This window comes from Meleagris gallopavo, chromosome 6 (genome assembly GCF_000146605.3).
Source record: "Meleagris gallopavo isolate NT-WF06-2002-E0010 breed Aviagen turkey brand Nicholas breeding stock chromosome 6, Turkey_5.1, whole genome shotgun sequence".
In the NCBI taxonomy this organism is placed as follows: Eukaryota; Metazoa; Chordata; class Aves; order Galliformes; family Phasianidae; genus Meleagris; species Meleagris gallopavo.
Genome location: NC_015016.2, coordinates 34,086,962 through 34,100,991, shown reverse-complemented (window position 1 = coordinate 34,100,991; position 14,030 = coordinate 34,086,962). Strand labels below are relative to the sequence as shown.

General features: G+C 40.0%; 1 protein-coding gene across 1 annotated transcript; it reads right to left on the bottom strand.

The window, feature by feature from the left end:
* Positions 1-13,618, bottom strand: LOC100541460 (WAS/WASL-interacting protein family member 3-like). The gene is made up of 2 exons (XM_010712835.3): positions 13,443-13,618; positions 1-495 (listed from the first exon to the last, which is right to left on the bottom strand). The coding sequence occupies exons 1-2, from the start codon at positions 13,527-13,529 to the stop codon at positions 178-180; spliced, it is 405 nt and encodes a 134-aa protein (XP_010711137.1). The 5' UTR covers positions 13,530-13,618; the 3' UTR covers positions 1-177.
* Between the last annotated feature and the right edge of the window lie 412 nt (positions 13,619-14,030).

The following is a 14,030-nucleotide window of genomic DNA, read 5'->3' as shown; positions in this document are numbered from 1 at the left end:
TGCATCTTTTGTTCTTTTTATCTAGTAAAGAACAGCTCTTCTGCTGGAGGAGTAATTGCTGTTTAAACAATTATTTTAAAAAGAAACTCTCATGGGCTTCATCATTCTTGACTTCATTGTTTTTTTTTTTCCTGAAACAAGGAATGCCTGTTAAGGTGATACCCAGATTCAGCCTTATTATGAAGTAATAATAGCTGTTGATCTCAGGACAAGATGTACCTTTAGAAAATTGAGCTCTCTCCTTTCACATCCTAAAGATGTTGTCCATAGATGAACTCCAAATCCACCCAAACCCTGCCCAGCTGACCTCCACAAATGGGGCTTCTGCAGAGCCCACCCAAGGCCCTCCTGCAGGAACTTACTTTCAATCTGTGGTGCACTTCGGTCATTGATTTGAGTCACTTTTCTTAAGCGAGTTCCCTGCTGGATATCAGCCAACAGTGCGTTTCGTGCTTTCTGCTCATCCTTTTGCAATTTAGGTAGTTCTGAACTCACCTGTTGATGAAACGGGCATTAGACAGCAGGTTCTGATAAAAATGCATGCTTAGAAAGGACGCAAATGTGACAGAAAATTTGAAATAAACTATCCCCGACAGCTGCCATTCCAAAGCCTTTGGATTCAGCCAATCAGAAGAGCATTCAGTTGTACAGAAGGCAGCAATCCTGAAAGTTTAAATATAGCACACAACTAATATCAGTGAGGTTAATACTGTTGAAAGGAAATTAGGGGGTCATGCTTATATGAAATGTGACCCCTCACTTGGCTGTTTGGGGTCTCTGCCCCACAACTGCAGCTCCAACTGTCTTTATCTCTTTTCATTCTATTTACAATGCTTTGTAACTAAGGTTTTATAAGCCTTCTTAGAACAGACATCCTTCTGTTTTAGTTGTAGTATCTTAGGGAAAAATACTATTTGCATATCAAATTGAACATGATCGTTAGTCATTAGCTGATTTAGATTCTCTGCAGTGGAAAGTTTAAGAGTTTAAGTAGACAGTATTTACAACAATGCAATTATATTTCATTACATTTTCTAGCCTAACCGAGGTCTGTAAATTTAAAGTCAGGCTGAAGTTCAAAGTTTCGTAATAAAAACAAAACATATTTTTATTTTTTATTCTTATTTCATTAAGTTTCCTTTTGTAAAAAGAAGCACATTCTGCTTAAATCTTTGGAAGTTTTGCTTTTCTGAAGCAGAGCTATTTCCAAACCTATCATGTGGTTAACAGAGCAGTTGAACAGAGGGAAATCATCATAGCAGCAATGTGCTGCATGTGCCCACATCTATTACAAATTCCCACAGGTTTCCACAGATTGTTTTCATAATGTATTCAAGAAAGGTTTAGACATTGCACTAAGGGATATGGTTTAGTGGGGAAATATTGTTGCTGGGTGGACAGTTGAACTGGATGATCTTAGAGGTCTTTTCCAACCTTGGTGATTCTATGACTCTACGATAAACCCTAATTTTACCATCACAGGCATAATAAAGTACAATACTGTCATGTTTTTACAAAGCCAACCACACACAACTTGGTTATAGCATTCTGAAAGCAAAACAAAAGCTTGAAAAAATGTAACCAGCTGCTAATTATTAAAACGCCTAACTTGCTAATTCTAAATGAAAAACTCACTGTTACTGTTTGTAGTTACACTAGCTTAAAAATATTTTTAAATTGACAGATTTGCACAGCCCCACTAGATGGCACTCCAGATTGCTGCTGATGCCAGCTGCATTCCTGACAACTGATGTAAAAACTCTGTATTATACAATCTTGTGACTGATAACGTAACTATATATTCATTTAAAATATTATGGAAAAACACACCCTTTTACATAGTTTCCCAACCTGAACCAGTGCTACTTCCCCCTGTGCTTTAAAGGCAGGGATTCTCATTTCCCCTTATGACCACCCTGAAATGCTCCCTGTACAGCAAAAGCAACATCAGATCTTGGACGAACCAGGAGCTCTTTCCACTCACATTTCCTTCAAGCTGACAGTACTTACTGTGAAAAATGGAAATACCATAACTGGAGCAAGGATGACTTCCCTTTCCACACAGCTTTTTACCAGTATCTTGAACTTCACGCCTTTCTACGGCTACGTGACAATTAGGATTGAAAGGGATCTGACCAGGACCTATGTTTAAAATTAGCTCCAGCAGCTGTTTTCGTTTCCAGGTTCAAGTGTCCACACACTCTGCCAGCTGCCCACTACATCTCCCCAGTCTGCGTTTCTCAGCAGGTAGACTCTTGGAATATAAAAATTCATGATAGCCACACAGTTATTAAACTAGAATGCCCTGCTTGTGCCAACTTATATTTGCAAGAGTTGATACCGCTGTAAGAGGGAGGAGATAGCAATCTGTTCACAATTTATAACACAAGAAAGGAATGCTATGCTGGAGGCCCAGAAGACAATCCCCTTCCTTCAGGACCGACTCTGTGCCTGGCCCCTGCTGTTTCCTCTGCCTCCTCCGGTAAGGGACACCGTGGTCAGCCTGGGTGGCTGATGAGCTGCTGAGTAGCTTGATACGGATTCTCTTTTTCCATCACAAAGTAGGGATGCCCTGGGTGTAACGTTGCCTGCCTGCAACCTGGTCAGAGCTCCTGCAGACTCCTTGTTTGCGGCCTGCTCTTTCAAGGGCTGCCACAGTTCTTGTCAAGAAGCATTTTAGCAGGGACCTCACCCACACAGATACTGCCCTGTCCTTGCAAATTCTTATTTTCACCACTAACAAGAACTCTTATTGGTGTTAAACTTCAAGTCTGAGCACATGAAATAGAAATAATTAAGCGGGAAGACAAATCTATTTTGAGTCACTGAGGGATAACAGCTGCAAGACAAAGGACACAAGTCTCAGACTGCTTCTATTTCCCCTCACTGAAGGGCACTCTCACTTATTTACAGAAACACCTCACTCTTTCAATGAAAATCAAAAGGGAAGCAGGGAATGCAAAGATAATTTATTTTATCAGATGCTAGAGCTGCCTGAGGTAACACAGATTGAAATTAGATTCTATGCTTTATTTACATGAAGCAGTAGAGGACTGGTGGGCTCTCACTGTTTTGATAGACACTGGATTATTCTGCTACTAATTCAAACACAAGCAATGGCATATTCAATATGTACTTTGAAACAGAACGGAACAAACCACACATGTAAACAGCCTGAACGTAACAGAAGTACTCCCTCTTCGTCTCAACTCCACTACTTTTGTCTTCAGTGTCCTAACATCAGGCTCTCTGTAAGGTATAGGATCAATACAGGTCCCCATCCCTGAAGGCACACAAGGCCAGGTTAGATGGAGCCCTGGGCAGCCTGATGTGGTGGGTGGTAGCTCTGCCTATAGTAGGGAGTTGGAACTGTTTGGGCTTTAAAGTCCCTTCCAACCCAAGCCATGCTACGGTTCTGCGATTCTATGAAAGTCTGGACTACATAACACGACACCAAAGCACTTGTAAACAGGAAAATGCCATCAAATGTGATGTTCCAGCTTATAAATCAACAATAATGGAAATAAACATTTCAAAATTTCTAAGTGGTAACAGACCAGCACAGTAATGAATAATGAGGATAGGATATAGAGGCTTTGAATCACTGCATGTTGAGGCCATTCAAAAAGAGCAAGAATGCAAAACACACTCTCCACCACTGGAGATGCCAGAAGAGAACTAAAGCGGCAGTCAGAAAGCAAACATTTAGATTTCAGGAGCTCAGCCTGGTTGATTAGCCTTGAGGGTGATCTGCCTATAGAACGCACAGAACCTTGCAGAGAAAGAATGGTGACTGCTAAAGACCTGCTAATCCAGCAGAGACAAGCGTTTGGTGATTTCATGTAAAACACAGGCAACCTACAATTCAAAAGCAGGCAATTATAGAGTGACCATTCCTTGAAGAAAAGAACTGTGGACAACAGCAGATTATTTCAGTCTCGGTTTTCAGATTAAGGCTGGCCCCTCTGTCGCAGAGAGCTTTTTGTGAAGCACAAGTCATTGGGCTTTTTTAAAATCTTTTTTTCATCCTAGGAAATTCACTTGATATCTTGCAAGCTGAATGGAAGCACCGACTGACCCTCTGGGCTTCTATGACACTTAAAATGTTTATGAGGTATATGTGCTCAGGTACTGAAATGATGTAAATGAAGAAAGCACCAGCATTTGGAAAAGTTCATTGTAGTACTAATTATAGGCATATACTAATTACTACCTTTCAGATGTTAAAGAGCAGCCCTACACTCAGAAAAGGAGAATTCCTCTGGACAGGTGGCTCAGGTCACAGTGGATGCAGAAATTGTCCATAAATGGGTTATATTTTTTCTGATGATTAAATATGTTCCTTATTGAATTTGAAAAGTAATTTGGGATAGTGTGGATTTTCATAAACATGACAGCTGAAGCACAAATATATCTCCAGCCTTCTGCAAATCCAGCAACCAGAGAGCCATAGATCTTTATTTCAGAATTAACCCATCACCTGATAGGGAAAAAAGGATCCTGTGCTCCACCTCTGTAGTGGGTAGGAGCCACGAAATAAAGGACAATTCCATCTAAGAACACTGCATTCTCTTTTATTTCAGAGAATTAATATTTTGATATTCATAATATGTAATGAATGGCATCATCACAGTACATTCCCTTTCCTGGTCACTTTCTATATGAAATACGTTAAGGAGAGCCACGTAGAAAATGTACTTATTTACTTGAATTGGATTTTAAAGAAAGTCAAAATACGTTTAGCCCATCCTTAACAATACCTATTTGGTAAGATATATGGCAACAAAATTAAAGATCAATCTATCATTTGACACACAGTCTTTCATTATGGGCAGAGCGAAAGCTCTCACGTTTGCCAACAATTTCATTTATTTCTGTGAATCTGCTGTCAATCTTCCTTACTCTCTCCCATGTTCCATCTTTCCCTTGTCAAAATGGAATTTGATGCAGAGATCAAACACAGACACTGGCAGGATGCATGTGCTCTGTGTATTTCAGCAAACAAAGAGCTTGAGGACATCCCATAACAAATCCTTGCCTTCCTATTATTCTTCTATGCTATTCCTAGCAGAACCAGAAATGGGCTGAGGCAAGAAATCTTCCCCTGGGCAGCATGTAGCATTTCTCTTTTGCTTTGTGAGGAAGTGAAAATGCGTTGCAGTGACGAACAGAATGCTTTAGGATAGGGGACACCTGATGACAAAGACATATGATGGAGCACAGGGCCAGACCTGGCCTCCTAAAGCATCCAAGCAGACGTGATTCACAGACCGAACTTGGAAATGTGAAAGAAAAAGTAAAGGCTACAGGTGTGGCAATGCACAGCTAACAGCAGCAGCACGAGCAGCAGATGGGGTCAAATCCAGCTCCAGCTGTTCAGGCAATGCAGCCAGGGATGCACAGTGCCAATCTGGGTGAAGGAACTGTGTGTAAGCATTGCCAAACAACTGTGACATTGAAACCAGAATTCAAGGAACCTATGAAGCCTGGGGAAGAGTCTGAACAATCAGAGATACAAACCAAAAAAAAGCACAAATATTGTTCCTATATCCCCAATAACTGGAATCCTACTGCAGATATACAGACTGTTCAGGAAGAATGACAACAAAGGTTAAGCTAACTGTGTACACTGTGTATGCAGAATGCTAGGGACAGCCAAGAACATAAAAAGGAACAGAACACATCTTTTGGGGGGGTTGACTCCTCTGAGGAAGGACCATTGGTGTTCTCACTGCCCATACGGTACCACAAGGCTCTACAAGCAGATGAGCACAGAGAGAGGGGATGAGAATCAGGACTTACGGGTTTAAATGAATCCAACTTTTAAATGACTTTTCCATCCTTTTCCAAAACAGAATTGAAAGAAAAAATATTTGCAGTAAGATGCCAGAATGTTTGAACAAACCACAATATCATAATTTTCATCGAAGATGACCATAAATCTCAGCGTGAGCCATCCCCATCTTTGGCACAAAATTATGAAACTCATCTATACTTCAGTAGTACAAAATCTAAAACACCAGAGGAACTTGTTTCCCTCAAAATCTCTCTCTGCTACCAGATCAGGATTATGTCAGGAATTCACTATGTTAAATTTGTAGCAGCAGCAGTTTGCTCAGCAGGCAGGAGCATTCCTTTTACAGAGCGTTCTCTGACAGGCAGCTGAGGTCTCCCTCAGGAATGTGCTGGGAAACACAAATACAACAGAACCCAGGAGCTTATTAAAATAATAAGCCCCATTTCCAACAAGTTGCAAGCAGAAGTATGGTAGAGAAAAATACTGTCATCCTTCTTGTGCTTGCTTTAATTGTGCATCAGGTGTGGTTTTACTCATGCACTGTCAAATGTAAAATAAAATAAACAAAGCATCCCCCTTTTCCATCTTGAGGAAGAATCCAACAATCCTCTCCAACAAAATACATAATCTCTTGTATTCTAGGTATTCTAAAGTGAAAAACACAGAAGTCTGTGAGATCCAGTACTTGCAAATTTTGGTTTGTCCATTCACAACAGAGCTTCTGATTTCAAGCCTCTTGATGAGGGAAACCTCACCACGGTGCAAGTTCCCCTTGTTCTCTCAATGGCAAGGTCAGAGCTACTCCTCGTATTCCTGCTCTGCAGCATAGCATGAAACCAATTAATTCTTGGCACTCAGTCTACCTGCACAAACACAGCGATCTCACACACTTGTAGTGATCTGAGCTCCAAGCACACATGGTGTGACGGGTCATGATCCAGCCCACATTATTTCTGAGGGAACCCAAAGGAGGGACCCGCCAAATCACTTCCTGGCAGCTAATCAAGTCATTGTTTCAAGAGAATGACAAGAGCAGGGTTTTGCGATTCCATCTACACCCAGCTAAATAATGATTAACCATGATCTCGACATTCATCACGCAAAGTCCTGCAATCTGAATCTGCAGGGTTGAAAAGGCCATCGAGCAATGTGTGTACTTAGACAGGCTGTGTCTACACCACGCTCGATCCTCAAGCAAAGGAAGTATGGTGCAGAAGTTTACTTAGAGACCTGGTCCAGCACTTCAGCCATAGCCTAATCCCAGCATTAGCAGATCTCAGTAAGGAGGTGCTCCATTAGCAAAGCCCTGTGTTCTGCGCTAGCGTTCTACCTGCTTGCAAAGTACAACTAGATGCAAATGTGCTGGCAATCACAATGTCAGGGAACAAAAGATAAGAAAAAGCACAGCAGGAGTTACTCTCTCCTACCCCTCTATTCCAGTGTTCATTTCAATGGCCACCTGCAATCAATGCCACTGCGCCCCATAGAAACCCTCCTCGCTTTATGCCAGTGCCACTCCATCAGACAATGACAAATTTTGCATTCTTAAGAGTTAGATTGATCCTGCTATGAATGGAACTGTGGGTTTATTAACAGCAGAGTACTTAAAGTTTTCCTGTGTGGGTTGCTAAATTTTGTACCTGAATGCAAAAAGGCAGCAAAATCAATATGACAATTTATACCTGCTGAGCCATTCAGCTTTCACATATTTAACTTCTTGACACCCACACTTTGAACACAAATTCTGGCCGTCCTTTCACTAAAATAAAATCCCAGGAACATAAGCCACCAAAATGGAGGCACTGTAAAATCAAATTACCATTGAAATGTTTTCCCAGCAGCTCACAAAGATCATGAGTCAGATACCAAAAATACCCTGGGTCTGGCTTCAGAAATTCACCCTCTGATGTCACATTTTTGGGGATTCAAACCCTCAAGCTCTCCTCTGCATAAATTAAAAAAAAAAAAAAAAAAAAAAGGGGGAAATTCTTATATAAAGAAGTAAACCCAAGGTCCTGGCACTACAATAAAAACATGGCAGTGAACAAGGCTGAAAATACCACAGCGGGAGTTGGTGTCACCACCTGTCCTACCACGATGGGGTCTCCAGAATGACACGGGCTATTCTGAGTGGTGATAACAAAATATTCAAGAACAGGTGGCAAGCTACACATATTGCAACTTGTCCTTACTCTGTTTAAGAATGCTATGCTATCAGTCTGACCCAACTGCCTGGGTTTGCATTTTAGCATCAATGCAAAATTATGGTCAGCCCAAATTGGAACAATATTGAGAAACTGAAGTTTCTTGCAATGTCACATTCCAGTACAGGTATTACTATAATTCCGGGTTCCATTTTAAGTGAGAGGCCACAAGTGTAGCATGAATTGACAGATGGAATTTAACATGCAGCTACTGCATAAACTACAGATGTGATTTTTCAGGGCAGTAACACCTTGCGAAAATGGTAAATCAACCCTTAGCTCTCTGCAGCTTCCAGTGCTGGGGACCAACCTGTTACAGCCACTTACGGTGCCTCTGTGACACACTACAATTTTCATACTTTTAGCCATTAAATACAAGAAAGAGGTATGCCAATCGAAAGTAAAAAAAGGACAGCCAAAGCAAGAATAAACTTAAATACTTTCCACTGCATTCAGACAGCACGTCTGATACACAGCATTATGAAATATACTGCAGAACAGAACTCACTGCAAAAGCAGTGACCAAAGAAATTTCAAGAAAGCAATGAAGAAAATTAGCACACACGAGCATATGCAGTCCTCCTGTCCCTGTCCAGATGAAACACACAGAGCAAAACACACAGCACTACAAAAACGTAGTACTTATGCTTTCTTCATGTTTCCCCCACCTTTCACGGTTCCTACAGATCAGTTCTGTATTTGTTGCAGGTGCAGAAAGTTACAGCAGCACCACTTTGCGACACCATAGCTACGTAATCTCACGTTTTCCACTCTCTGAAAATAAAGTCAAATGAACTACATACAGACAGCAATGTATTTGCCCCTCACTTTTTTAGGAAAGCAGACTGGAGTGAGATGCAATACATTATTAAAACATCATAAATCAGCTTATTTTGGAATGAAGCTGGAATGAACGGTTGGAATGAAGTACCCTCAACAATTTCAGCCACACCTTGTCCAGTCCTTCGCACAGTCCCTGTGATGGCCAGTCAGCAAGTAGATCATCAGGCATGAGCTCCCTCTCACTTTGGTATTTTTCCACCTGGCAGCAATAAACATGATGATTTGCTATCCCATGACCTAGGGACTTCATGACAAAGTAGCAAGTATCTTCTTACTCAAGGCTTGCAGAAAATTTTAATAAACACATTCCTAAATAGTTCATAATCGGCACCATGCATGATTCTGCTAACCATTCAGCATCATGTTTGCACATCTCAGGCACCAAATAAAAACTTAAGAAATGGCCTTTACTTCTACAACCAATGATGAGCAAGTATGCACACCTACCTATGCATACACATACATACACATGTATGTTCTTTTTCTCATGGTATTATATACGGTAGGACCAAATCAGAGTACCAACAATCATCACTGTCTTCAGCCAAGCTGTTTTGCATACATTGTTTTTCTCTTTTCAAAGAACAGTAGAACCAAATGTCACAGGAGTAAAACCATCTCCCACACACTTTCAGATAAGTACTGCCGTTCTCTAAATTCCTTGGGAAGGTTGGGGTAAACAGCTTAACAAGGTTTGCACTCCAACAACTGCACGAAGGTGGGAAAAAAGCATCCCCCCAAGGAAAACCAACAGCTGATGTTTTCCTTAACATTGCAAACTATCTCTGTGTAAATTATGCATTTATCACACTGCTATACCATGAGGAATTGTTTTTCTAAGTTTTTTTATTACAAGAATAGAGAGTATGGCCAGAATAACAAACCTGGTAAACACTGACATACAGTGCATAGCAGGAATTCTTTTTAACTAAATTAGAAAGCAGTAATCATTCAGACTAATTTACATACCAATTTCATATTCAGCATTATTTCAAATTTCACATTTTTCCCACTGAAGTCTATTCTCCCAATAAGTGTATTTCTTTCCTCTCCTTTACTCCTATTTTTTAGTAGGCTAATAGGGAAAAAGAAGCTCCTGGTGCTGAGTTACTGGCTTCAATCACGTGATCCATTGCAAATTTGGGGGTTCATTTCTATGCTAAGGCTTTGTTAAAAACAAGAGAATAGAAGTACTTTCTTAAGCTCTACAAATACATGAGTCATTAAACAAACACCTCCTGTGAATAAGGCTCAACTCAGCAAGCTGCAACATATACACACTTCCTTCAATATTAACATTTTAATGTGTGATGACTGAACATAACGTTGGGAATTCTTGTGTACAAAGGCAGCACTGCACATAAAAAGTGAACAAGGGTTATCAAAGCAAAATTCTCTCTTGATCATCTCTTGGGAGATTTACCTGAGAAATTTCTCAATTTGTCTCAGTAGTGGTCTCTACTTCTGGAAATATGACAACCTAAACTAACCATCACGCCTCATACAACTAAAAGCCAAAAGGGGTGAAAAGGAATAGAAAAGGATAAAAGATCTGAATCGTGCAAACCAATGCCAGCAAATATATTGGGGCACAGTTTTATTGCACAGTTTTATTCTGCCTACTCATCTCTCTCCTCTGACCCCCCGAAGGCATGCATTTGAAGACATGCCTAATTAATCTAATTAGCTATATTTACATTTTGACTCAGCCACCTGCATCTGCTATTACATATACATAGCATTTCCTCCTAAAAAATCCACTTGGTTTTCAGCTGTTGGGCACAAGTGGCTCCGAGCATGTCTTAAATATCTCCAAATCACTATAGTACGGCCTTGTAACTATGTAAGAAGTGAGAATTCAGTACAAATACTTCAGGATATCTGCAAGTTCAAAGCTGAAAAGAGTAGAATAGAATCAAACTTTCTTCCGTCTGAAGTTAACAGTACAAAAATGTCAAAGTGCTTACTTAGGCTTTCAGTGAAGTAAGGACTGCAAAATCATTTGGGATCAAGGCTCACTAGATTCACTAAGAAGACATGCAGAAAAACAATATTAATGTAATGACTATTTCTCTAAAAATCTTTTATTACTGAAAGCCAAGAGAAAGCACAGCTACCACCCATACAATTAGTAAAGCAACACAAATCCGTGGTACCCACGTATCATGCAAAATGACAGAATTCTACAACCCCAATCAACACACACTCATTTCTCTTTTAGCATAAAACAAGTCCGTAAAGCCAGCAGATTGCCTAAACATCAACACAGCAATTAAACTCTAACTTTTATTTGCCAATATGTAAGTATTATTGTGGTTTAATTATATCAATATAAAAGAACAAAAATCACAGTGCTGTGTACTTTGAAACATTTCTGGGTGTTGACCAAATAAAACTTGCTAGTTTTGAAGGTTTGCTTAAAGCTACATGACTATGAGAATTCTTATGCTTCCACCCTGCAACTGTAGATTTAGCAGCTGTAACAACAGCTGTGCACATTAGCAGCTGTAAAAGGCAGATGCCAAGTTCTAGAAAACAGCTTAACAGTAAATGAAAATAGAGCCTGTAGCAAGTTCTCATGGATTCCTCAATTAGAAGATTTTGCTGTGCAACTTAACATCAGCTGGAGATCTGATTATTGTACCGTGCTTCAGCTGAACTTGGACTACAGGTCTTCCCAACGTTGGCCCTCTCTGATTCCATTACAACAGGGAAAAATCCTTTTGCTGTTACAGAAAAGCAATACTCAGTCACACTGGTATACTAATTCTCTACATTGGCTCATGTGCTCAGTACTTTCATTGGAAGGAAGGCTTTAATATCAAAGAATCATAGAACCCTTAGAGTTGGAAGAAACCTTTAAAAAGTCATCTAGTCCAACTGCAATGAACAGGGAAATGAATTAGAAATACGTTTGGTTTGTATCACATCAACAAGATGAAACTGAGTGTAAATTCTGTACATCTTACCAACAGAAGACCATTTTAGTAAAAGAACGATCTAAATAAAATATGGAAGTATTGTATCATTTTGTCATAATTCTTGTATCAAAACTCTATCGTAGCAGAGGCTTTGGCCATCAGCAAAGGAGGACGAACAAAAACAGAACTTGCTTGTATTGGTTCTTAGGGGTCCTCTTAGCTTTCTCAAGTCACTTACAATTTGGAACATGTTTTAGGAATCTAAAAAGTTCTCTAGATACTTACTGAGCTAAATTTATTAGGATAAGAACATTTGCAGCTTTGTTGACTTTGACTGCTGATGTGGGCATTAAGCTGCTTACAAAATGCAGCCACCTATTTCAGTATCTAACTATAGGGTGTACCAACTCAGTGAGCTCCTAATTGAAAACACTGCTGATGCTGCCCAAAATTAAAGCAGAACGATGAAGGGAATCAAACACTGCTGATTTAATGCTCTATCTTCCTCCTCTTTATCTCCACAGTTCATGGAAAGTTCTACAAAATGGCTCAGCCTGCAAAGTAGTTAAGAGAAACACGCAAGAAAATCTCCACCCGGATGAAGATAACATAAGAACATTATTAAAATAAATAAGTAAATAAAAATCAACAGATCTTTTTGGGAACAAAATAGCAGACACTGGAGAACACAAGACAGAAATAAAGCTCTTGACCCCTTCCACATCCCAATAGATTGTTTGTTTCCCAAAAGAAACAAACAAAAAAACCTCCTTTGAGGCATGAAAAAGTACTGTTTTGCTATAGGAACTAACTTACATGACAAATAATTACAACAGTGACAGAAAAATACATAGAAACATAAGGAGAGATTTCATGTCTTGAACATAACCATGCCAGCTTTTACTTCTTCAAAAACAGCCTATGAATTTCAGGGCAGAAACAGGTTATGAACAAAAGATTATGGTATACAAGGAATGACTTAACCTTGTTTGTTAATTGTGAAGTTCTGAAAATGTAACACCATGAAACTCCAAGCACAGCATCCTCCCCTTACTGCAAATGTGCTAGCAAGGCACATGTTCTACTTCATGGCACACAAAGTAATGATCTGTTACAGGCAGTAATTGTTCCTGCACGTGTATAAAAGCATATTGTGCTGTATCCCCAGGAAGATGGCATGTGCTAGAAAGAGAAAACAGCAGCAGCTGAGCACTGAAAGTCTTAACAGAAGCTGTATGAAAGCAGATGAAGAAATTAAAGACTTACCACCTGCAAGTTACAACACAAAAATCAGTTCTCTAACTGGAGAAGAATTCACAAATGCCAAATTTTCACTACATCTACTTTAATGTAGGGGTCTCCAATCTTTTTAACTTTTTGTGATCATACATTCCTATTAATGAAAAAATTTTCAGCATGCACAACCAGTATACGTATATTTGCTAATTTATAAATGACACACACGTACTACTGAAGTCCTAACATTTTCTTTCTTCCCCTCAATGGACAGTTTTACCTCACTCTGAAGACCACGGCTGTAATGAACAGAAGACCAAAAGCAAGCAAAACAACACTTGCCCCAAATACTTGCTATGAATGTGCACACCAAATTCTGGGAGCTCTGAGCTGATTTCCATACCTAAGATTTTGCTAACGGAGATAAAAAGTCAGCCTTACCGGAGGTGGTGGTGGTGGTGGAGGGGGCCCTCCAGAAGGTGGTGGAGGTGGTGGAGGAGGAGGCGGCGGCGGAGGTGGCACAGGCATCTAGCTTCACACAGTTATGAAAAATATAGCCAAAGTCTGTGTCCTTGACGGGAAGGAAGGGAGGAGAAAGAAAACTAAAGGAAAAAAAAAGAAAAGGAAGAACAGGAACGAATGTGTTATGCACTGTAAGCTGAAGATCAGCCAAATTTCTAGCTCTCAGCAGACTGAAGACTTCTGCTCTGCACCGCTTACCAAAACTACAGTAAGAACAGCCTCATTACAGTTATCTGATGACAACAAGCATATAAAGACCAAGCTCACATATTTGGACAAGTGCCATGAATACCAAATGCATAGATGCCAAGCTGTCCAGCTTTAATTATTATGTCTTTTCCTTAATCCAGCCCACAGCTACCAAAATGCAACTCTGCAGAGAACTAATCAGAGTCAACCAAATGTAGACACTCCTACTGGGAACAAAAACTCTGATGTACTTTAAATCAGTAGGTTTGATGCTACAAAAGATCGAAGTAAGCAGTCTTTGGAGCAAGTCCAGTGACT